Here is a 25,144-nt window from a genome sequence, read left to right on the forward strand (position 1 = left end):
ATCTAGCGGCTTGCTGGAGCAGCGCCGCCGCCCCGCTCGGGCTCCGGCCCTGCCCTCAGCGCCCCCGGTTACCCCGTCACCAATGACGCTCTCTTATTCTGTCGATTACTCATTTCCTTAATTATCTCTGGCTGACAAATTAGAGCGTCAACTGGCTCACCGGCTACACAATCGGCTCATTTATTTTTACGGCGGCGTATTTTCACATTGCTGCGGTTATTTCATGGCTATGGCTTAACCTTGCACCAAGTTACTAAACAAAACACTGAAGAAAGCCACCCAAACACGGTAACTTTAACACAGAGACTGGGTTTTGGCTTTCCTTTCCAGCAGTCTTTCTAAAGCCATCAAGAAAATATGTGTGCACATGCACCAAAAAAAAAAACCCAAAAAAAACCCCTCATATTTTAAATTTTTACATATCCACAACCCAGTTTACATCCATCTCGTGAACTCACACATAGCTTTTCCCTCTCTAGATTTCTGGAAAGCTAGGGGGAAAATTGTCATCTCTCTGTAAATTTTCCCCTGCTTAAACACACCTCACCACTGTGTGAGCAATCTCAGCAGCAGCTGCTCTGGTATAAGCTCCCTACTCCAAAAATTACCAGCAATTTTACAGTTTATTCCTAGCACAGCTAAAATTTTGCAAGAGTCATCCACCAATATCATCGACACACATTAAAGGAAAAAAAATATAAATTTTTATTGTTATACAGCAAGATTTCCTCATGTGGCTTAAATGAAGTCTAAAATAAGCACAAACTGATCTTAAAGTGGAGAAAGTTTGTCTTGATAAAGAAGTGGAAATGCTGCTTATGTGCCATGGGAATTCTCCCACTGGGCACTTTGCTTGCCTCTGCAAATACAAAAGAAGTTAGCCCGTCCTAGTCTCATTATGGGTAGATAGTTCCTTCAAGTCCAGTATGTGCTTCCCTCCTCTCCAGTCAGTGCTACTGGGTTGATTCCTGTAAATAGATCTAAACTGCTAAGGCTTCACATAAGTCACCTGACTTCCTTCAAAAGCGAGAGCTTGCATAGACAGCTGCAAGTGAATAAATCCAGCCAAGAGAAAGAAGCTGCAGCTGAACAAGTACTCCAGATGTAGCATTCTTGCAGAGCCACCACCACGCAGAATGGCTAAATGCTCTTTTTATAGGAGTAGGAATCATGATGAAACCTGTATCTTACATTGTATTATCTTGTTAGTTGGACAAGCAGCAGCTTTGAAACTAAGGCTGTGAGTGATGAAGTAACTCACTCCCACTTTGCATCATCCCACCTATACTAACACTGGAATCTGAAATACGAGTACCTCACCCACAGGAACAGCCAAGCTGGCATTAATGCCCTTAACTTGAATGCCAGCAGCATCAAAGCTTTCCTGACACACCCTGGAGGCTTTGGCAGCTGGCACACAAGTAAAGGCAGTGCCCCTTACTAACGAGGGTGCACCCAGCAGGGCTGTAGCTGAGTCTGCAACAGCCCACTCAAATATATCCAAAAATAAGTCAGAGTTCACACTCACTGGGGTAAATTCTGAACTGCTTTCTGTCAACAGAAAAGGCTGCTAAATATGAATTACACTAGAAAATTTTCAGTATGTACAGAAAACAAGCAGCAGAAACATGACTAATCACACCATCTGACAGAAGTGTCAGTCGTTTTGCATCACCTATTAAGATTACAATCATCACCAACAACGGTTTGGGGTTTTTTTCCTTCTGCTGCAGCAATAGTAAGAAGGCAGTGTTATCTTAGACTGAAGCAAAGTTTTCCTTGAACATCAGGTGGTAACTTCTCTATGAATCACCTGAATTTAAGGGCAACAGGGAATACCTGGAAAGCCAATTCTGCCCCTCAAGGTCTCCCAACCAAACGGTAGCACGAGCAATAGATGGCACGCTCGTAACAGAATAAAGATCCCTCTATCCACTGTTTTGTTCCAAAGAATTCTCCAGCTTGACTTGATGTTACACTTGTGTCCTAGTTTCAGCTGGGATAGTTTTCTTTTTAGTAGCCAGTACTAAGAAGTACTGTGCTTTAGACTGAGTGTGAGAACAATGGTGATAACACACTGATGTTTCTGTTGTTGCTGAGCAGTGCTTACCCTAAATCAAGGTCTCCAGAGTTTCCCATGCTCTGCCAGGAGCAGGCACACAAGAGGCTGTGAGGGAACATGGCCAAGACAGCTGATCCAAACTGGCCAAATGGATATTCCAAGCATAGAGGGTCATGCCCAGGATATAAACTGGGGGAAGCTATCCAAAATGGTGTCAGGTGCAGCTAAGGGATGGGCTGGTCATTCTTCAGCAGGCAGTGAGCAACTGTACTGTGCCTCATTTTTCTTGGGATTTCTCTGTACCCTCTTTACTACAATTATTAGCATTAACATTGTATTTCAATTTATCTCAATTATTACACTGTTCTTATCTCACCCCCTGAGTTTTACTTTTTTTCCTGATTCTCCTCTCCATTCCATGAGGGAGGGGAGGAAAAGAGAAGGGAACAAGCAGCTACATGGTACATAGTTACCAGCTGGGCTTAAACCAGGACAACATGTTAGGCAAACAGTGGCACTGCTAAACTCAATGTAAACTGGGATTTAGAAGTCAATGTATGTATATTTATGGATACACAGGAGTTGCAAAGTGTTTTTCAAAGCACAGTATTAAGAAATCATGCTAAGGAGTAACTGTCTGTTGCTCTTTTCATACATCTGCTCCACCAGCACTGCTGATCTAATCTGTATCTTCACAGCAGAAGTACTATGGATGGAATATACCTCGCTTGTGTTTGTTTCTGATATGAGTGTCTCTTACATCAACACACCATGAAGTTATTGCACATGCTGCCATAGAGTCGCTGTTAACCTACATTTAGAATAATATAAATGCATCTGTCATTTCAGGTCCTCCTGAAAGGTAAAGGAAAGAATTTTAATCCTTTTTCCTACATTCAAAGATTTAAAAGGGGGTAATGTACAGGTCAATTGGGGCACATCCGATGGTGATTCAATCCTCAAGTCTTTTGCCACACTTCATGCTACAGATTTACTACAGTTCTGCATCTGACTTTGCCTAGACCATGTAATATATAACTGTGTTTTGGTTTATGCTATTGAACAGTTCCTACTGTTATGTACTAATAGTATATACTAAGAAAAAGCAACTATTTTCCTAGGGTTTTGATTTCTCTCCCATAATCACCTGTTATACTTCATATGCTGTTCAATTCTTGACCCAAATCACTCAAACATATGCAACAAAGACCTCACTAATTTTCAATAAGTTCTGTCCTTTTCTAAAAAGTGCACCTTTTTTACCTCAATCTGCATTTCAATGCTTGTTTTGTATTTACTCATGATCACAACCTTATTTTTGCTTCTGCCAGTAGCTTTCTTCTGCCTCCAACTCTTTGGTAATGCTTCCTATCACATTGTAATTTCCCACTCACTTTCCTCAGTAACCATATTTTTGCTTCTCCTTCCTTGCATCTTGGCAAGTTGTGGAAGCTGGGAGATTCTATGACCTTAAAATGATCTCGTGGAAGTGTGGCCTCTGTGACACATCACTCCAACTCCGTGTTCTGATTAAAGCTTTCAGAAAATCTCCCTCAACATCCAACCAACTGCCAGAATTTCCCATTTCACTATTTCAGACTTGTGAAACCTTTCATATTTATCCTTGTCTGAATACAAACCAGCAGAGACAATTCTACACCTTTTAACCAAACCAGGGCTAACAGCATAAGAGCAGCTTTCTTAATCTAGTCTGCTAACAGCAGAGAGCTGCCACAACTGCTTCCTACAACATGGAAAACAAACCAACCTGAACAACATTGCTAAGAAGCAACAAATGGCTGTTGATAGCTGGATACTAACAGGCCATAACTGCACAGGTATGCTAAATAAGGACAAAAATAAAAATGGTAAAAGAAAACTTTGGTAAAAGTGAGAAGGAGAACACACAGGTCAAATAGCTAAAGCTTCTTCAATGTATTCCAAAAATAAGGCCTGTGACATCCAAGACTGCCATGCCACTTGTGACACTCCTTTAAAAATGTAATTTTTGTAGCAGCCCTTAAATAGTAGATCAAGTTAGATCCATCTGCCAAACTTAAAAGGTTACATTTCATGGACAAGGTGTACACATTTATTGTATATGTAGTAAAGAACCAAAATTGAGGGTAGCTTTCCATAATAAAAATAAGAAGAAAAGATTGTAACTAAACATGACTTATTCACCATTGCTACCTATATAGCAAATAAAATAATTGATGCTTTTAAGACTTATATTTCTATTTCTCCTGACAAACTTGTAAAAAATTAAAAGGTTTTCTTTCAGTTTAAAGCCTTGCTACATAGTTGTTTAACATAAACAAGCAAAAAATAAATCCCTATTTATCACTCATTCAGAATATTCAAGTTTTGCCCTGTACTTGGAAGTCAAATAAGCGTTCCTTTGGTAGTAGTGCAACAATCTTTGCAGATATTTTGAAGTTAAAAAGCACATGATATTTCAGAATTAAGAACAAAACCAAATGTACCTTCTTGACTATGATTAAAATCTAAAGAAAGCAACCAATAACCTGACATAGCACTGTGCTATACTCTCTCATGCACCTTTTTTTTTTTTCTTAGTTTTAATTAGGTTAATGAAGTTAAGACTACAGATAGTCTGCTGTTGAGATCATACTTGTAACTGTATAGATGCTGCTACAAACACATCACTTCGGTCAATGCCAGTAATGCCACCATGATAACTTTATTACACTCTCAAATTAATCATATCCTCATTCTTAATGAGGCACAATTTAGCCATTTGCATTCAAATAGGCATATAAACATCCAAAAGAGTTACCATAACAGTTTTATTAAAAAACCTAGTGTACATATTTTGCCCCAGCGCAGCTATATTTTCCTTAAAAAGTACTGTATGTATCAAACATTTAAGGTTTATCCCATCACTGCCAATTGTCTTTGAAGAGCTGTCAAATACCTCCAACTTTAATGCACACCAGTACAGTCTCAAGAAAATGCTCTCAGCTTTTTAAACGACTATTTTCTGACATGAAGACAACATGCCATTAACAAGTAACCCTCGTGTTTACTGCATTCTCTCAGGAATTATTTAAGTTCCAAATCCCATGTGAGAATTCATAGCCTGTATCAAACTAACACAAGATACATTATTCAGATAAATAGAGAGCATTTGGAAAGGTCTGTCAACATTCATAGTCTTAACAGCTCTTTAAAGAGGTAATGGTGCAGATTACATACAAGCTCTTTGCCTCAGTGTAACACACATTTGAAATTAAAACAAAACATGGAAGACAAATATCTTTACATTTTATTCTTCAGAAAAAGAAGAATCTTAAAGAAAGCATTTAGTAGTCCACTTGTGCTTAAAATATTCAATGCATGAGAAAGCCAAAAGAAAAAAAAATACACAGTTTTGTACACCATGATCAAAAAGAAAACATTATAAATTTTCAGAAATTGCACTGTATTTAGAACACTCTCTAGGATCTGCTCCACTTCTACGTATGGCTACTGAGGTTGCCTGACACAGTTCCTTTTCCACTTTAATTGCCAACCTGTGGAGGCCCTTCAGGGATCAGTGATGTGAAGAAGGTTGTGATAAAGGACCAAGCAGAAGCCATGAATCCAGGCTGCTGCTCTGTATTGCCATCTTCACCTGCATCTTCTCCGTTGTCTTCATCAATCCCATCATCCATAAGTCGCTCCTTTAAAAACAGAAATTGAAGCAATTCAACTGCTTCTTTTCAGAATTCTGACATAAGGTAACCAGCAGTATCTTCCTACATTAAGTGATTTCTCTCAGAATAACTTCCTGAAGTAACTAGCATGAAGAAAGTCTGTGACTGAAGTAGAGACAATCAGTAACCATCAGACTGGAGAAATACAGAACTTAAGCAGCAGGCACAACCTGAGGACAATGCTGAAAGCTTTCTGGTTAAACCAACTCTATTCCACAAAAGTTGACTTTCTGTCCAGGCACTACAGCATACTTTACAATACAGAGGAGTCTCAAAAGACATGTCTGCCCTTACTCACCATCTCTTCAAGATCAGGATTATTTGCATGTTGCCCATCACGGTTCACTTCTGCATTATTGGCTGCCTGTTGTTGGCCTCCCTCTTGCCTAAAGGGAAACCATCCAGCTTGGTGTCTATGTAAGAAAGTGGAACAGTTGAAAACCTCTCTTTTGAAAGGAACAAAAATATTTTTTTTCTACAGCTAGCTACTGCAGAAATTCTGTAAGTATTTTCAAATGAATCAAGTTACATCTATTTTTCTGTAATTCATCCTTCTAGACTGAATGGTTATTCTTCAATGTCTGCGTTAAGGTCTTGCTGTTCATAGCCCTCAGTTCCAGAAAAGGAGTAATATACCATGATTAGGTGATTCAATATGTAGAATACTTTTTATGGGTCTCCTCCCCATTTTTAAGTACTGAAGTTAAATAAGTTTTCAAAGCCAGCCTTAATTTATTTAGTTTAAATTTATTTTTTCCTGGAAAAAAAATGAATTTAAACTTCAGCTAATGCTTGAACCACATTACCACTGTAAATAAAATAAGCCTCTCCTACATTTCCAAGCATCTATATTCTGATTTCAGCTACCCTACCTGTATGAAAGAACAGTCCTAGTTAGGACTGAGACTACAGTGTAAGGAAACTCTGAGTGCATGGCATCAGTCTAAAATATCAAGCATTACTGCTGTTTTCCACTTCTTTTTACATCATTAAGGTATCTTCATATGCAAGAGGAAGTGATGACAACAGTACTGGTATTTCTCAGCTAAACACAGAATGTGCCTAGGTCTTTATGATGTGCAGTTAAAAAATTTTTACAATCTCTTTAAATCTACCAGATCTAGTACCCCACCATTACACTACCACTACCTTAACTCTGCCCAACAAAATTTACTGCACACAGCCCATAATTTATTTTGGAAATATACATGAGCTTTGCACTTTCACATCCAAGCCGTAAGTTTAAGTTTATGCAAGTTCATGCTTGACCTATATGAGCTTCCCTCCCATCACCCCCACTTTTTAAATTTTTAAAATTTAACGTTTATTTTTATAGATGTTATTTATTATTTTTATAGATGTCTAAATTTAGACGTTTTTAAATTTTCATCCCAAGATGCTACATTTCAACAGCACTGATCTATTAATATCACCAATATGTAAGAACATTGTGTTTCAGGTGTAAGAGGTATCCAACTTACTGTAAAAATATTTTGAGAATCATTTCTTTCTTCACATCAGTTTTTCTACCTGTTTAAATTTACTTTTTTTAACAGACACACCCTACTGTAAAGGAGCACTGTGTAAATATTTGCATGTGGGTAATTTTTAATTTTAAATTGAATGAATATTAGCACCATACTCCACATCTCAGATCTGCAGCTATACTCAACTGTTGTACTCACAAATAAACCAGCAGCATGGCTCCCATTACCATGACAAACCGACTGAAAGAAGAATAGAAGTATACAATGCTCAGAAGAATTGCTGCTCTAGAGAATGTGTACATCCAGTCCAGCCAGTCCCGGTTGAAGTCCTCTTCATTCACTACTGGACCACCCTGTGCATTCATCTGAACATTTTGGTTTACAGGCCTGTTCTCCTGGACAGCTACATTTGGCACTGCTGCAGGCTCATTTGCAGGAGCATGTTCTGAATTTACAGCCTGGGCAACTGCAGATCTTGCTGGCTCAGTGCTGGAAGTCACTTGGGCTGAAACAGCAGCTTGGCTAAAAATTTAAACATAAACCTGGTTTGTCAAAAAACATGCACCATAATTACTAAGCCTGTCTTCTTTGCTACAGTTCCAGATGTAATACATGTCAAAACAAACCACATTTTCCCTTAGATTTTTATTTACTAAGACATTAATTTAATTCTAATCCAAGACTGGCTTTCATAATTTACTGGACAAAACTAGGTATAAAACAGAGCTAGACAAAATAAACACAGACATTTTGATCCTGACAAAAAACATTTAATATATTCTTTTCACTAGTGTAGCTCAAAAGTAAGATAATGCAAACTTACTATTCCATGTAGTACTGACGTACATACATCTGTTGCCACCATATCATCTGTAAGGGACTGAATGCAGGATACATAGAAAATCCAGCAGGAACACCTTGGCCTGGAAACTGGTTGCCTATATTGCTAGAACATGATTTAAAGAAAAATATTCAGCTCTGAACTGTGACATTTAAAAAGCGTGCTAGCATTAAAAAACAATTAAAGTAGCATTTCTCTTCTCATTTGCACCCCTAAAATAACACTTTGAAATAACATATAGTGAGATCATTCAACCCATTCCAAAAAAGCACTATCTTTTGATAAAAGAAATTAACAAGCAAAGTTATTTCTCTAGAAAGAATATTTGGCTTTGTACTTAGTATGTCACTAGATGCATCTCTGGGACAAAACAATGCTGGAAATTTTTCAAGACTATGCTAACTACAGAAATTCTTCCATACAATTCCTTTTAAGTTCAGAGATCATCCTTAAAGGTCTACAGGAGCTCTAAAGGGAAAACTCACTATCTTCTCTAGTATTCTTTTAGAAGCAATACTTAAATATCACTGTGATCAGAGACATGAAGAAATATCATAGGCAAAGACAACAAACTTATCTTTCAGATACAGCTTCTGAAGATTGCATCTAAGAACATTGTAAAGGATTTACTACCCCCCTTCAATTTTTGAGCATATGTGATTCTCCTCCCTATGGGCTTTTAACTCTGATTCACATGCAAAAGAGGGAAAACTCCTGTAGTTAAGTTTTATGTTTGGTTTTGTCTGCTATTAGACTTCTTATCCTCTCTTACCTCCTAGAGCATATAGCATGTTTTGGCAAGATTTCCAACTCTTTCCCGAAAGATTTTGATGTAGTGAACTGTAGTAAACCAGGACATCTTTCAGGACAGCATGAGAGTATAAAGCATGAAGAAAAGTTTATTCAGACTGCAGGTAGCAAAAGCTGAGACTGCTGTAATTGTACTGCAGACTACACCTGTTCCCTAAGTAAGGCACTCCCTGCAAAGATATCACCAAGAGATTTCATTAGTCTTACCAGGCATTCAGATATACACGACATGCCCAGAAAGAAAGATGGGGAGGAAGACATTAAAATCTTTTTGCTGTGTTACACATGAATACATATTTCACTGTAATTCTGTACAAGTACCTGCCATGCAACTCCATGACCTCTGCTAAAACTGTTTTGCTTGCGTTTAGCCATAATCTGTTTTGACAACATTTTTGGGGGGCAAAAAAAGAAAAAAAAAAAAAGAAAGAAAGAAAAAGTACGAAAGTACTTTCCTGATACCCACAAACTGAGATAGTCACAGGCATTATTGAAGGTTTATTTTAAAAATTGAAAGGGTTAACTAGCAGCCCTGCTGATGCTATTTACTTATGCATTATTAGCATGTTGAAACAGCAATGCCATGAAGCCACTGTTGAAAAACATTAATCATGATTTACAGTTGCAAGCTATAAGAATGTGTTTTTCTATCCCTGGAACTGTCAAACACTTGGAGAGATAAGACTCCTCCAAAATTCACAAAATATTTGACCTCGAAATGTAAAGATGATTTAAATATTCTACATGAGTATCATTAAGTACTGTGCTGAGACAAACCAATGAGCAGTGTCTCACTTTCAAGCAGGTAGAGTATCAGATGAGTTTCTGAACAAGCAGGATTACTCACTTCCACCTCAGTCACCAAAAAGCAGTGCTACTCAACTTGCCTGAGTGAGTTCTGAAGGAATTTGCCACTTCCTTTTCTCATCAGATACAGATTTTAGGGTTCTTCCTTGTAACTGCTATGTTGACCTCAAGAAAGGTTGAGGCCTCAACACCCAACAGCTTGCCCTCACAGATGTATCTTTTAGAAATATCATATTTGAGCCTCACCTTTCTTTCAAACTCTTTCAAAACCTGCTTTCTTAATGTCTTAAAGCCTAATAGTAGATTAAGCAGCCTACTCAACTCAAACCACAGAAGTTATGTCACGTACTTTTTTTCCACATTACTTCTTTCACACTCAAATATTGTGGTAGGTTTTTCATCTTTTTTTCCCCAACAGCTTTTCTAGAAGGCATGACTGCTTGAGAAGCAAGACTTAATTTTTCAAGACCTGATCCCATTAACTGAGCAGAAGTAGAGACTGGCTTACAACTGGCTTCTGGCGTAAAATGCCAACTAGTACAGCAGCATTTTGTTTGCTCATCAAAAATCAAAATGAGGCAAATGTCAATTATATAGCTATTACAGTTACCATGGTATTAAATTAGCTTGTGAAATTCAGAAACAACTCTTTACACTGCAACAATGTATTTCAGTCAGAAGAAGCTCCCCAAAGGGAGAGGATCTTCTCAGCAAAGCAAGGCAGCTTGCTGCTCAAGGAAAAAGTAAAGTAGCACAATACTTTCTCCTCATCCTTTTCCAAACAGAGGAGAAAAAGGTAGGAAGCAGAGTATTTCAAAAGAACGGCAGCAACAGCGTAAGGACAAAGCTAATAGTATCTGTACAGGCATTCCAAGACTGTAGAACAAAGCAGAGCAGACAATAGAAGAACAGTTGAATAAGCCAGAGAACAGTTCAAATGGTAGAAGTAGCTTCAGAATATTCTGAAAAGACACACAGTGCTCCTCAGGATGGCTAAAAAGCTCAAAACTATTTATTTTGGTCTACAGAAGACACCCAAATGAACTAACCAGCACTGAATTTTAAAGTGAGGTTATCATGAAGATACTGCTCACTTGAGAAAAAACAAGACTTTTTATTCGGACTTAACAGCTTGGGACATCAACTTCAGGTGATATTTCAGTTTCCTCCACTATGTTATTTGCTACTTAGAAGAAAATATAGTGAGCAAAGGTAACTGATGCAGCAAGGTATTTATGTGCTAGGATATACTGCATGCTCTCAGTATGTCACTTGCTTTCAAACATTACTGTGTGCACAATATGAAAACATTTCACTAGACAGGCCACCCACACTTGACAAATGATTTCACTGCCTTGATGTCTCTTGTCTGCTTACTGCTTCCAAGTGGTCTCCAGTCTGAAATGCGAGTCCTGTCAGGGCTGAGCCCATGTGTTCTGCTTCTGCCCATGCAGCACAGCACAGGTCCTGATCCCCATCAAAGTCCACAGGAGCCGACAATGCTGTGCTCGCTCCCCACAGCTAAAGCCTAACTTGGTACATACATAAGCTACTTGCAACCACAAATTTAGATCTTCTGAAAACAGCATTTGCAAAAGTTTAAAAGCAACAGAAAGTTTTATTTTTTTTCCCCTGTAATACTTCAACGTTCTGAACTAAATGCTGTTTTCCCAAAGTATGTTCAACTCTCACACTGCAATTTTAAGCCAGGAGCTGAAAAAACATTGAAACTGTAATTTAATCATTTAACATTCACATTACTTATTTGTACAAATCAATCAAGTACTGCAAAATGCCCAAGGAAACTGACCCTTACATAAATTTTCAAACTCCTGGAGATCTTTCCCCATCAGCAGTGCCTACAGTTCATCATGCAGCTAGAATAAAAATTGTTTGGTCATGAAAAGAAAAGAAAAATAAACAAAGTAACACCAGTTTCAGCTATGAATCTTCATGCTCCTAACAAGTCTTGATCTGCGAATAAATTACATTAAAGCTAGATCCCAAAGTGATTTTTAAGAGACAGCTAAAAAAAAAAGAGGACATTTCTTACTGCTGGAATACAAGCAGATGCATCTGAAAAGATTATTGAAGCTTTAAAAAGGGTTTTTAAGGAAGCAAGCAGACTCCAGCAGGCACTGGGCACAGATGATTTGGAGTTGAGCAGAGCCAATACCCAGCAGTCTACAAAGATCTACTTCAAGTTCTGACAGCATTCCATTAAAAGACTTTTTTTAAAAAAAGGCCTAGGATTATTTATGGTTTGTTTATTTTGGCATTTCTGTTAAGATTAGGAATGCACTTCTGGAAACCTCCAGTCATTTGCATTTACTACAGTTCTGTTTGCACCACAGAATGCTCTTGGATCACCCTCTGGATTCCTTTTGGATTACACAAAATTGAAATAAGTGATTTGGGTGCACTGCTAATGCACCACAGTCACAAGCAGTACCCTATTCCAGGTAACAAAGTCAGAAATCATCCAAGTAGGACTGAAACCCCTGAAATAGGTACAGCACTTCTCAGCAACTTTTTCAATCTACAAATCCACCCCTCTCAATCTTCATTACATGCTAGACATAGCAAAGCATGGACTTAGTACTTTTAATTTAAGTTATATTTTCTTTCCAAGACAGCAATGTCTCCCAAACTGACACAAATTCATTCAGCTCAAATAATGAAACCATAAAAAATGGTTCTGCTGCCTTTTCGAAGTCCACAGCCTATTCAGTTCACCACACTTGACAAAAACTCAAAATATGTCTGTGTGAAAAGCTAATTAAAATACAGATTAGTCATTTACACAACAGATAATAAATTGCTTTTAGAATTAATTTATATTAAACCAATAGCAGTCTTGACAGTCAACCTGTTGTCACCTAGCTTTGTCTGAAAGGCAAGTATGACCACTTCTGTGAAAGTGCATTTGGTCAGAATAACAAATCTCCACCCACTCTAAAGGCCATCTCTTCTCAGCAGACAGTACATTTCAGATAATAAAAAAAATTAACAAATTCAAGAGGAAAACTAGGAAGAGTAGTAAAGTCTTAATTAACTCTAATGAGAGCATGTAAATTAAACAAACTAAGTAAACTTTCAACAGCTCTTGGCATCTGTTTTCTTTCCAGCAACAGAAGCAATGTTACTGTTAGCACATTCTTTTAGGGTTTTTTGTTTCAACATTCTCCAAAGTAGATTTCTAGAATCTATACAGTACTGGGAGAACACCTTGCCAGAAAGGAAACTTGAAAGTGATCCCTGAGGAAATGACAGCTATCACTTCAGAACTATCATTGGTAGATAGTTTCATTCTGTTGTAGATACACAAGCACTACACATACTCTAAATATCTGCATATCATTTCTACAGTTGAATCCAATATGGAGAAATGAAGAATTAAATCTTGTGTGTGTCAGAAACTAGAAACCATCATATTCTACTAATAATTTAGTGTTGACAAAATAAAGGACAGAAAAGACAACCCGAAGTAATAATTCTATCAGTTACATTACTAACTACATCCACTAGACATACTAAAGCTGCACTTGTCCAAGAAAATTGAGGGCAGAAAGCATAAAGAAATGTATAAAAAAAAACCAGCCTGAAGGGGAGCACCAAGAGCACTTCCTCTTTGACTGATTCCTAGCTGAAAACCCTAATTTTCATATGGAAACTTTTCTAATGTGACTTATGCTTCAAGACAAACTAGCCAAATAATTTTCCAGACTGTGAAAGAAACGTAATTGCAACTGAACATTTAAAGCACTTCAAAGAGCATGAAGGAGTGAGGATTGCTGCAGTCTCACTTACCCTTGCATTAAATAAGGGAACTGGTGGCTTGGCGTGGGATTGCTATGTGCTTGTGGAAGATTACGATGTCTCACTCCATCTGCACTAGTGTTCAAAGATGTAGAAGCAGCTTCTTGGTTTGTGGACGAGGCAGCAGTTGATCCAGAACGGTCTAAATTCTAAAAAATAAATAAAATCGAGGTTGCGGATCTTTTGCCACAGTTATAAGATTTACTACTATGTCTTAAAAAAACTACTTGCTTTAATGTTTTGTCACAAGTTTTATTAAGAATGTAAACACTGGGTAAGTCTTCTGTGGTTTTATTGGTTCTGGCAAGCCTTAGTAAAAACAGAAATTCAAAATTGCACTCAGGTGCAAGAGGGGAAAAAAACCAGAATTTTTCATAAAGACTCAACATTTGATAGTTTCCTGACAAAACCACAAGTCACTGTTAATCATAGCTTCAAAAAGCTGAAGCAAACTAAAACTTAATTGAAAGAATATTTAGCAGGAACAAAAATCCTAGTGGCTATTGTTAACAGAAGTAACTACAACTTCAGGATATGACTGCCTTCAGAGATAGTGGCTTAAAACACTATTTCCTATCCTTATCTTTAGTTACCCCTTTTACTCTTCATCCTCTTCACCCTCTTCACTGTGCCAGCTGCTCAGTCCAAATTGCTGCGGTCACCGCTGGAAGGGGGCTATCAGTGGGAATAGGGAAACAGCTAGAACTCCTAGGAACAGCTAGGCTCCAAGGAACACACCTGAAGCTAGTGTCAGACCTCTGATATCTGGCTTCTAAACTGTCACCATAACAAGATTACAATGGGGCCATTGAGATGCATTATTTCCGTTTTAATAAATCCCAAAATCCTGTTGCTAAGAATTACTGCAGTGTTTACTCAGTAGAAAATCCTCTAACTCTGACAACTCAGGAAGTGAGAACGTGCAATTACTTAAGACATCTATATCACATTTGCCCTACAAAGAAAACAAGAAAAATTTACCACTAGACAGTCAGGGTGGGGAGGAGAACAAATAGAAGGATAAAGACTATTCAAACTTTGGGTTTAGGCTGTTTCTGACAAAGTATTATAAACCTAGCACTTTGCATACTGCCTGCTTTAAGCAGTCATTAATACAGTCATTCAAATACAACATTTATAACTGATGTACACAGCAATAAAATACATTGTGTATTTTGTGCCAACATTGTGTCCTGCCTGTAAACAGAGATATAAATACAGTCCTTGAAAAGATATTTTAGCTACAGTCCCCTCTCTCCCATTGCTTAAACAGCTCATGTTTCTGACTGTCACACAGCAGCCTGACACCGGCCCTATCAACAGCAGAATGAAGACAGCTTCCAAGGGCATTTCCCATATGCTGACAATCCATGCCCCTCAGATGAAAAGTACCTACAGTGGCATTGTATGCATCCCTTTCTGACTAACCTTCAAGGGTTGCTTAGTGATAGTGCCAATTCTGGAAAAAGCCAAGAACTATGAAGTTCTCAACAGAAATCATAACTGCTTTTAAAACACAATACAACCAAAGACCATCATTTTGGAGGGTATGAAGAGGGGAAGGCTCAAAACACCATAAACAAACATGTTCTCTAAACAATTGAACTAATTTAAGTGTTAAGAACACTTCCTACTTTTGACTGTCTTGCAGATGCTATGACTAGCTTGAAGTTCATACATAAATTCTGGCCAATTCCTGTCAAACAGAAGAAAAACTGGCTAAGTTCCACCTTTATCTCATGACAATGGCAATATTTTGACTGGTCTCTCTTAAATTTTCACAAAACGAATCTAAACTTAGTTTTTCTAAAATTCTGAATACACTGGGCGATTTCTGCCAAAGATACAAGGATATGGAGAGAAAGGAAAGTGTACTTTTTGATTCAGTGTTAAATTGCTTAGAAAAAGTAGTGGTTTTTCATCAAATAAACATAACTATTACAATTTGAAAAAAGGTCATCTTTGTTTAAATAAAAATACATCGTTAGATAATCAAGTCTAACTGTACAAATTCCTATGGTATGCTCTACTTTCAACACACCATTTCACAGACAAATATAAAATGTTAAAGGAGAAATTAATGGCAAGTTTCCTTAGCTTAGAAGGAATTTGTGTCCTGTTTAAGAAAAAACTCACTGAGCTACTGCTGGAGGTTGACGCTCCGTGACCTTCTCTACTGGTGCTGGGTTTTGGTGAACTTGGAGGTGTCCGAGATGTACATACCAGGTGAACCATATGATATTCATCTTGCTGAAAATTAAAGAAATTGAAGAGCTAAAGCAACAAAATTGGAGAAACTTATAAGTAAAAAATGGTCTTTAAAAATTCAGAGTTGTAAACACTAAAGAAACATTATACAAAACAGACCATAAAGCAACACTTGAGTGTAGCACAAGAGAATCCTACTGTTTCACAAGTAATGTCTTCTTAGAAGCTGTCCAAAATAACATATGAAACATGGACCTTACCCCTGTTTTTCCTAAAACTGCAGTATAGCAGAACCAATGGAAGAACCCTAAGAGAAGCATGAGGAAGCATATCACAAGCTTTGACTTTTATTTTGGAAAAATCTCACACCTTTTGCAGGGCTCAGTTTACCTAAACTTAAGAATGTTTACACTTACACTGAGATCTATGAAGAGTGTTATTGAATAGAGACATCAGGGTACATGAAAAAGGTAGGTGCTGGAATTCCACAAGCAGACCAAGATGTGAACAATGTGCCAGGCATTGCATTCACTTTGCTCCTGTTTAAGGTTTGCTCAAGTCTAACCTGCAGACAGGCAACTGAAGGGCCCCTGCAGATATTCCATGCTCAGGAAATGCTATTCAAAGTGCTAGGTGGGGCTTGAGTATTCCTAAATATTTGAAAGTGAGGAAGCAGATGCATGCCACCACTTGAACCCATTAGCAAGGCCATGCCAATTCTGCAGGAACACGCTCACCCCCAATCTGGAGACCATAACTTCAACCTGTAGCTATTTCACTGTACCAAATTTAAAAACACCCTTACACGGCCATAGCAACACAACAGCTATTGGCTGCATGTTTAAATTGCACACTGCAGCTTCCTCAGTAACTATATTTTAAACAAGAGGAGCAACAAAAACACCCCTCCATCCTCTTCTGAAATCAGCATGGTGCAGGCAAGCTGCCATTTTTAACGAGATGACATTCAGAAAATCTGCATTTGGAGGGGTTTTTTTAAACTATATATAACATATAGCTGTGCTGTAACAGCCATTTATCCATTTTCATGGTTTTGATTTTTAGGAATGGAGAAAACTAGACAAATGCTTTTATATGCCACTGTGCATTACTGCCAGCATAGCCAATGCACACTCAGTTATTTAAACTCCTCCCCATGTACTGGCCCCTAACCCCAAGCACAGCCTCACTGCTACAATTAAGTGTAATTTCTTACCAGCCAGTGATAGGAAGAGTCAGAAAGCACTGAACACAGGTGAACAGCACTTTGACCGTGTCAAAAGCCTTTAACCTAACTAATCACCCTCTTCCTAGAAAATAATTTATGCCCCTGGGAACGGCAAGGGAAGCTAGACATACCACTGGTAAACCTACAGCATACAGCTTTATTAAACATGACAGTTTATTGTAATGTACTTCTATTCATAAGTAATGTGTTGGACATCACTGTGCTAGAAGAGTGCCACAACTTCCAGCCTCGAGGCATTTTGTATCAGTGAAATGACACTGGTCAGTGCCAAGGAGAGCAAGTATCACAAAGCTACACTGAGTGATTTAGTAAGTTCTGAGATAATATTAGGAACTTATAAATAATCAAGTAGGAATATTTCGGCAGAGAATGAGACTGAATTTAAGTTTAATCAAGTTTATACATTTTCCCCAAAAGCTCTCAGAAGCTTTAGTACAAAAACTCCTCTTCTTCCAACACGAATTTCTAACTTTGTGCTTAAGACAGGTGTGTTTTCAAATTCACTGAATTTCTTTAACTACACCTGAGGCCTATAACTGCCATTATGACTTTAAAACATTATGCCAATGCTTTAAAGTCAAGCACAGCCCCTCTATGGCGAAGAAAGACATTAGTTACAAAGTTTGTCCTCTAGCACACAAACAAAGTTTGAAATCTTGTTTTCTAGAACAAGTATGCTGCAAGTAGGCCAAGTGAATTTAAGGAATTTGGACTCCATTTTGTCCTTAGCAAGCAAAGCTAAACTTTGAGTAAATTCTATAAGCATTTCCTTGAACACCTGAGCAGTACAGGGCATACTGGTTTGCAACAGTCCAGCTTCAGTTCTCTACTAAACCTATACATAACAAACTGCAAACATTTTCTTTGGTAAGAAGTTTAATCTCATTTAATAAAATCTATTTCATAATAAAGATTATAAAGGAACAGCACTGTTAATCTGCTGAAGCAATACTCAAGACTCCTCTGCATCTGTTTTTCCATCTTAATACTAAAGTTCAGTTACCCACTTTCACTAAAGCACCATCCATGTTTGGAGACTTTCCTCCATAGGAAGTTTTAAAATGTGACCCACCCACTCCTGTAGCCTGTAGATTGATTTTTACTTCAATACATTACAAAAAAGTATCCTTACCAACAGCCAGGTACTGTATTATAGAGTTCATCTATTTCATAGGATTAAAAACTGTGCAAGGTGCTAAGGCATTTCCCCAATAACAGCTATTGCTTCATCCTGAGCTGCTTACAAAGAATTTAGACAGCTCAACATAATGCATCATGTCTCCTGTCACCATCAAAACTGAAACCAAAGTTCTTTGTTATCTACCCTAAATAGCTTGTTCTACACATTTTTAAGAAAAACTTTCTAATTTAATAGTCCCTACTAGGTGGTATCATTAATCCAAGCTATTTGAGCCAGTTTGAAAACCAAGTGCATATATTCCAAGTTTCCCTGCATGAGATGTCATGCATATTCAAAACTGGGATCTAAATGTTGACTGAAGAAACCAAAATTAGCTAATAAAATTATTTTTCCAATAGGAACCAACAGAATTTTTAAAAAGTATAAAATTAAAGGAGCAAGAACCATCAAAGTTTTAAACATAATCAGGAATGGTTAACAGCTGACAAATCAAAACCAAGACAACAAACAGCCTTCCCGGGAAATTGTTCAGGAATTGAGAATTCTGGTTCTGCACAATTAATATATTACTCTTTATCTGCTTACACAAGTGCCATGATTGACATAAGTTCTGGATTCAAGCCTCTATGAGAATTTAAAAGATGTCCCAAATCAACACAAATACATTGTATTATTCCATTTATATGACAGTGGTAACTGTCCAAAGAAGTCAAGGCCAAGTTGGAGCTCTAAGCAACCTGGTCTAGTGGAAGATGCCCCTGCCAAAAGCAGGAGGGTTGAATCTAGAAGACCTATAATGTCCCTCCCAACACTATGATTCTATGATACACAACATGTCACTTGCTTGGGACTTAGCATAGCCTGCTTGGTCTCCCACCAATTTGGAAACATGCCTCAATCCACAAGCATCATAATCCTACACACAAGGCATACTTAAAAATATATTTTCCAGAACATATCAATATTATATGGTTACATCTCTCAATACAACAATGAAAATGTGAAGTTAAGCAAAACAAATCTAAATTCCTACTTCCCAAAAATGGGCTTTGATCAAATATTGCATAGTGTTGATATAAAGCTTACTTTTCTGAGAACATCTTTCAGCTGCAGATGATCAGGAAGCAGTCTGCCAGAATACACCAGTCTCTGATCCTTTGTAGACTAGGAAATGGGGACAAAGAAAGAAATTATTTTTCTTTTTTCTGCTGTACAGGTATATAGCTGGGGATAAAAGGAATTTTCTCATCTGCAAATGTTAAGTCCAATCACCAACAGACAGAATTAAAAACATTTCAGAGGCCTCACAAGTCTAACTCACAAATTACTTCTGAAAAATAATTATATTATTAAGCACTCAGCAAGAGTGCCATAACAATTAACAACATTTAAGGGTAAATGCTTGTTAAGAAAACTTTCAAGTACATTCAAAAATTCCTGTCTTTTAGTGATTTATTCTTTGCCCTGCTCCTGGTCCCCAGCATCTTCTGAAAATATGGATGGAAAAGTGGCTGCAGCAAAGAGAGTTTGCAGAACAATGGAATGCCAATTAAAATACACAGAAGAGCACAAATTTTAGTATTTTTCCACAAGGACTTTCTGTTATTAGTCCTTGCCCCCAACCTCAAACTCCCTGCAGAGAAAAAACCAAAAACAAACAAACCATAAAACCAAAAACAACATCATTAGAAAAAACAAGAAGGAAAACATTAAAAAGCAAGAAGAAGCAAAAGCATTATTTTAAGGTAGCCTTCCTTAAAAAAAACCCCCTTTTTTAAAAAAGCGGGATAAGCTTTTTTTTCCTATTCTTATAGTTTCATAGCTTAAAATAATCTAGTATTGTAAACAAAGGTTTTACTTCTTTTTTTAACAAGTGATATCCTGTTCATATGATAATAACTTCAGACTATTCCACACAATAGAAATAACAGAATTATTTTAAAGGAAACTATTTGAGGAAAGTAAACTGTATCTACAGAAAGATGTCCAGTATGCTAAAACAAGGAGCTTACTTGGTCAAACAAGAGAAAGAAAAACAAACAAGTGCTAAATGAATAAATCTAGCCTAACATCAGTGGAACAGACATGCATTATCAACATGAACTATTTGAAGAATTTCCCCATCATGCAAACACCAAGTCTTACACCACTCCTCTTCCTATCCCAGCCTTCTGCTACCCGCTCCTCAGTCTTGTTCACGCTAATACTAAAACAAATAACTGAGCCCCAGATCTCTGTGATTAGGAAAAGCTTTCACAGAAGTTTTTGACAAGTTTTTACTTTCAACAGCCTTCTACGGATCTCAAATAATTTAGTTCAATACAGAAATGTTACAAAACGTTTTCGGGTTTTTTTAACCTCGAAAAAGAAATGGTCATATCATTAGAACAAAACAGAGATACTCAAAGCAAATAATGCTAATAAGTGGTCAGTAAATCTGAAGCTTTAACTTTTTTCCCCAAAGCCATTCACTAGTCATTCATGATTAAATACATATTTTTTAAAAAAATAGTCTGCCACATACTGTGCAGAACAGCTTACCACTTCTATTTAAGAGCAATTTTCTCTATTCTTCTGCACTTTTCTGTATTTTTAATTAGTGGCATTGAACAGTATTTTTATGTCACACAACACGGGGAACTGGTTATTTGCAGGTCAAATTGATAAAATACTGTAATACATTCAACAACAATCCTGTACTATTTCCATTAACATTTAAAACAACAACAAAAAATGCCTGACTCCTATCAGTAACTTATTTTGAGCTATACCATTTTGTTGCTCCCTTCAAGCAGGAACAGGCTGCCAGCAGAATGCAAGTTTGCAGTTTGTACTTGGGAAAAGCCAGAAAAATCAGAATTTAAGCATCCCGATTAAAGAAAACTTTAATTTCCTGTAAATTGGAAACTTGTTGCTTTAGCTTGACCAGGGCAGTCAGAAGAAAAATCTTAAGAATCCTTGTTTCTGTGTCCAGAGACAGATTATCTGGAGATTAATAAGAACCGATAAGCACTTAAAACAAGGAAAGCCCAACAGCAAAAACCCCTCAAACTCCAAATCTTTAAATCATCATCCAGCACACCACTAGTGTTGTTTTGTCCGTCTCACTCCTAATGGAATTTCTACACCGTCACTTTCAATTGTCCTCTAATGTACCTCGTGAACCAGTCCCTCTTCCACCCCCTCTAATTAAAGAATCTTCTCAAAGATACAAGTAACATTTAAATACCAGTATTTTACAGAGGTGAAATTGGCAAGATTAAAAGGGCCACTCAAAGCTGACTACGTGGCCTTCAGTAATGCATTTCAACTCCCTACAAAACCACAAAAGAAAAGGTTAAACATATGTTGAGCACTGCTAATCACATTAAACCAGAGATTGTAGTGATGAAGATGAGGCCTTAAAACCCCATAGTCCTCCCTTCATAAATTAAACACCTACCTGAGAACTAAAGGATTATCACTTGCAATTCTCAGGTTGAAAGCCTGCAATTCTGAAATGGGCTTTTTTTTTTTTTTTTAATGCAAATGGAAAAAGAGGTAATAAATGTGGAAACACAGTAGTTCACACATATGCCAAAGTAAATAGAAAAGGCATTCAACTCATCCTCTGCCAGAGGAAATTTCACTACCACACCTCCTGCTTCAAGGAACAGCATGCTCACTGCTAGCTGAAACACTAATGTGTGATGGAAAAACACCTCAAACCACATAATTAGAGCAGCCCCATTTTCAGAAGAAGAAAAAAAAATCATGGCATTAGAAAAAAAAATATTCTAGAACCTAGAGTGAGATGTGAGACAGTTTGCAGATCAAAATCCAAAAGGTATATATTCAAAACTAAGAACCCCAGAGATACTGGTTTGGAATTTTTTCCTCCATTTTTCATGCAAGACTTCTTTTTGCAATGCTTTAGTCCAAACTAGCTGTGCCCAGAACATTACCAAACATCAAACCTAAGACAGTGTATCAATGTCCTGTAGAAACACAGGCAAGCTCTGAGCTGTAGAGCTGCAGCTACCAGACAGGTATTATTTCAGTTCACTAAGCCTCTCTCCCATCTTTCCATAGGAAATAAAAATCCAGACAACCACATCTCGTTAGAACTGTAGGCAAATGCTAGATGACAGGTACTGCGGGAAATGAGAAATAGAAGTTTTAAATGACTGTTTATGGGTATAATCGATGCAGCAGTTAAGGCACTGAAGGGACTGAGACACACAGTCTGATTTTACAACAGTCTTGTGTTAGTCCACCTAAGTATTTCATTTAGAGACACTGTAACTGAAGTACTGTCTGTGAAAACTGGTCCAGTCAGGGAGCAAAACTACTGACAATTGTGAATCTTAGTAAAGACTCACAAACTAATTTAACACCCTTCTGAACCTATTTAGCTTATTCAAGCATTTACTTTGAAAAATGTATCAACTTTAGTAACAACTAAACCAATTTAAATCTGCCTGTATTTAAAATTTGTATGTATTTAGGCAAGTAATTTATACAAATTAATCTGGAAAAATCCCAAACAACACTGCCTCAAGACCTAACTTCTCATTTGCCTATTCTAACCACCTCGCTTTCTGAAAACACACTCTTAATAAATTGTAAATTTAATTAGGACACTTACAGTTATCATCAGTTTACCGACTGATTTACAGATGCACATGCAAGAATGAGGTTCAAGTCACATAGAAAACTTGAAATACTATGTACAGCAGTGACAGCAACAGATTTCTACTTTACACCCCTAACTTCAAGAACACTGCAAGGCCTGTATAGTCTCTGTGTTCCACCACCTTAAAACAGCATTGTAATAGAAATTATTTCCAGGACCTAGCATATTGAGGGAACAGAGAAATCAAGTTTTTAACACTGATCTGCTTTAAAAGGAAAAAAAAAAATTTTAAAACAGGGAGGGGGAGGGGAGCTCCTGAAAGAAAAAGGACTTATATACATTTGAAAAAAGCAGTAGCACTCAACATCAAAAATATATCAAGCCAAAAATACACTTTTTGATTTTACTATATGTAGGAGCCATCCTATTAAACACCTTTCTCCTCTCCCATGTTATTACTTTAATTTGAAAGGTCCTATGAAATAAAAATACTGTGTTCTGTTATTAGTTTAACTGCAAGTGCAGTAAATCCAAATAAAATTTGAATTACTGAATGAGAATTAATAATTCTTGTTAAAGAAACTCCTCATTCTTTAACTCAGAACAAGTTTGGGTATGCTGAACTAGTCATTTAATGCTGTGAGGCATGGTGAGGAATCTATTTGCAACAGAAGAAAGATGTTTCAGGAAACTGAAATTTAACACTATACTACTGTTTAAAGCCTACAGTGCCACATGAAAACCTCTTGTTCATTAAGGTTCTTTCAGGAGCTCAATTTAGCAGGATCATTCATAGGATGAGTAAGACAACTAGTGTTTAAACACAAACACGTCACTGGAGGAAATTCTAGTGAGGAGGAGGAAGCAGCAATCAGCTGGAGTGATATTTTTGTTTTTCACAGCAGATAGGCTCTTTCAGCAGAGAATTACTCACAGCAATAACTATATTCACAAACTCTCACAACTGTTTGCAGACGTCAATGTACCAGTGACACAGCCCAAGTTGCTGGCTGCTTTTCTTCTTCCCCCAAAAGGCAGAAACCCTTTTTGAGACAAAGCTATTATTTTACTTTCCTCTGTCAAAAAATCAGCAACGGCAGTAATTCTTCTATTGAACTAGGTGAAAAATGATTTAAAATATTATCTTCTTCTGATGTTTTCTAGAGCCTGGTTATAGGCCCCAAACGCTGCTGCAGTTCTCATACAGTTGTCCAGAACAAATTTTAAATATACCGTTCTGCATGACTGCCTTTCTACACATATGTAGTATTATCACTTATTGCCTACTGCTTTTTTCACAGCCCCTTTTAATTGCCACATTTAGAACTTAAGAGGAATTTAGAAATAAAGTCTATTTCCCTCAAAAACTAAAAAAGCCATAGGTATTAAGTTTCAAAATGCAGTCACAGCTGTCATACAAGTTTGTGTAACACCTAACAGCAAAATTTTCAGCACAGTCTCAAGAAAAATGGCTTTTCAAAGAGGAAATAATTTTGGAGGCTGTTCAACTACATAGTTTCAAGTAATACAATAATAATAGACACTTATCTACTCTAGTGAATTCCCTAGATCGTGTTAACCTTAAGCATATCACTTATACTTTAGGACAGAACTCTTAGCCAGTGCTCTTAGAGTTACAAAAATTAGTCTCAAATTCAGTTAACTGAGATACTGAAATCTCAGTTCCTTATAAAAGATAAGCGAAGCATTAGTAAGCATCTTTAGCGATAACGCCTTTCAGGATGCTACGCTTCGATCTTCTCACATGATGCAAAAGAGCAGCTTAATATTTGTTACACCGCCAACTTCCCTGAAAGCAGAGGGACGGCCATCGCCTCCACGCAGGTCACTCTCTGGCAGCTCTTGTTTGTTTACTCGACAAGGCTTAGGGGAAGTCTCGACCGCCTGTCCCCACGTCGCCGCAGTGCCCAGCCTTACAGCCAAGGCGAGGAAAAAGGGCTGCCAACAACTCACCGGCTTACTGGGGTACACCTTGGAGAGGTGGGACTTCAGCTTGCCCACAGTCCACTCCAGAAAGCAGCTGATGGTCTGGTCGGTGTATTTCTGGTTGGGGGCCTTGATGATGAGGGTCACCGGGTGCTCCACCACGCTCTGGTCCATGCTGCCCGCGGGCCCGGCCGGCCCTGCCCCGCTCTCCTCCTCCCCGGGGACACGACACCGCTCAAACCTTTGGGGGGCTCCGGGCGGGTTCAGCGGCCGGGGGCGAACTTCCCGGGGGAGCTGGGGGAGCCCATCCTCGTGCTGGCGCTCCGGGAACCGCAGCCACAGGGGATCTCGCCTTCGTTCCCCGCGCCCGCGGGGGCGAATGAACAGCACGGCAGCCGGACCGCACCCGCCCGGGCCGAACCTTTCCAACCACGGCACC

The 25,144-nt window shown here is 37.9% G+C and overlaps 1 protein-coding gene across 6 annotated transcripts; it reads right to left on the reverse strand.

Moving 5' to 3' along the window:
* Nucleotides 1-683: 683 nt before the first annotated feature.
* On the reverse strand, nucleotides 684-25,138 carry HERPUD2 (HERPUD family member 2). 6 transcript variants are annotated; one of them, XM_015619218.2, is made up of 9 exons: nucleotides 24,733-25,138; nucleotides 19,230-19,307; nucleotides 15,682-15,795; nucleotides 13,537-13,694; nucleotides 8,882-8,968; nucleotides 8,092-8,214; nucleotides 7,467-7,790; nucleotides 6,080-6,194; nucleotides 684-5,748 (listed from the first exon to the last, which is right to left on the reverse strand). In XM_015619218.2, exons 1-9 carry the CDS (start codon nucleotides 24,877-24,879, stop codon nucleotides 5,587-5,589), a joined length of 1,308 nt encoding a protein of 435 aa, XP_015474704.1. In that variant the 5' UTR covers nucleotides 24,880-25,138; the 3' UTR covers nucleotides 684-5,586. The 6 variants fall into 6 exon arrangements, with proteins under 6 accessions (XP_015474704.1, XP_033367848.1, XP_015474705.1 ...); XM_033511957.1 differs by having other exon boundaries at nucleotides 15,682-15,819; XM_015619219.2 differs by lacking the exon at nucleotides 19,230-19,307.
* Nucleotides 25,139-25,144: the final 6 nt, after the last annotated feature.

The sequence above is a fragment of the Parus major genome, chromosome 2 (genome assembly GCF_001522545.3).
Source record: "Parus major isolate Abel chromosome 2, Parus_major1.1, whole genome shotgun sequence".
Lineage (NCBI taxonomy): Eukaryota > Metazoa > Chordata > Aves > Passeriformes > Paridae > Parus > Parus major.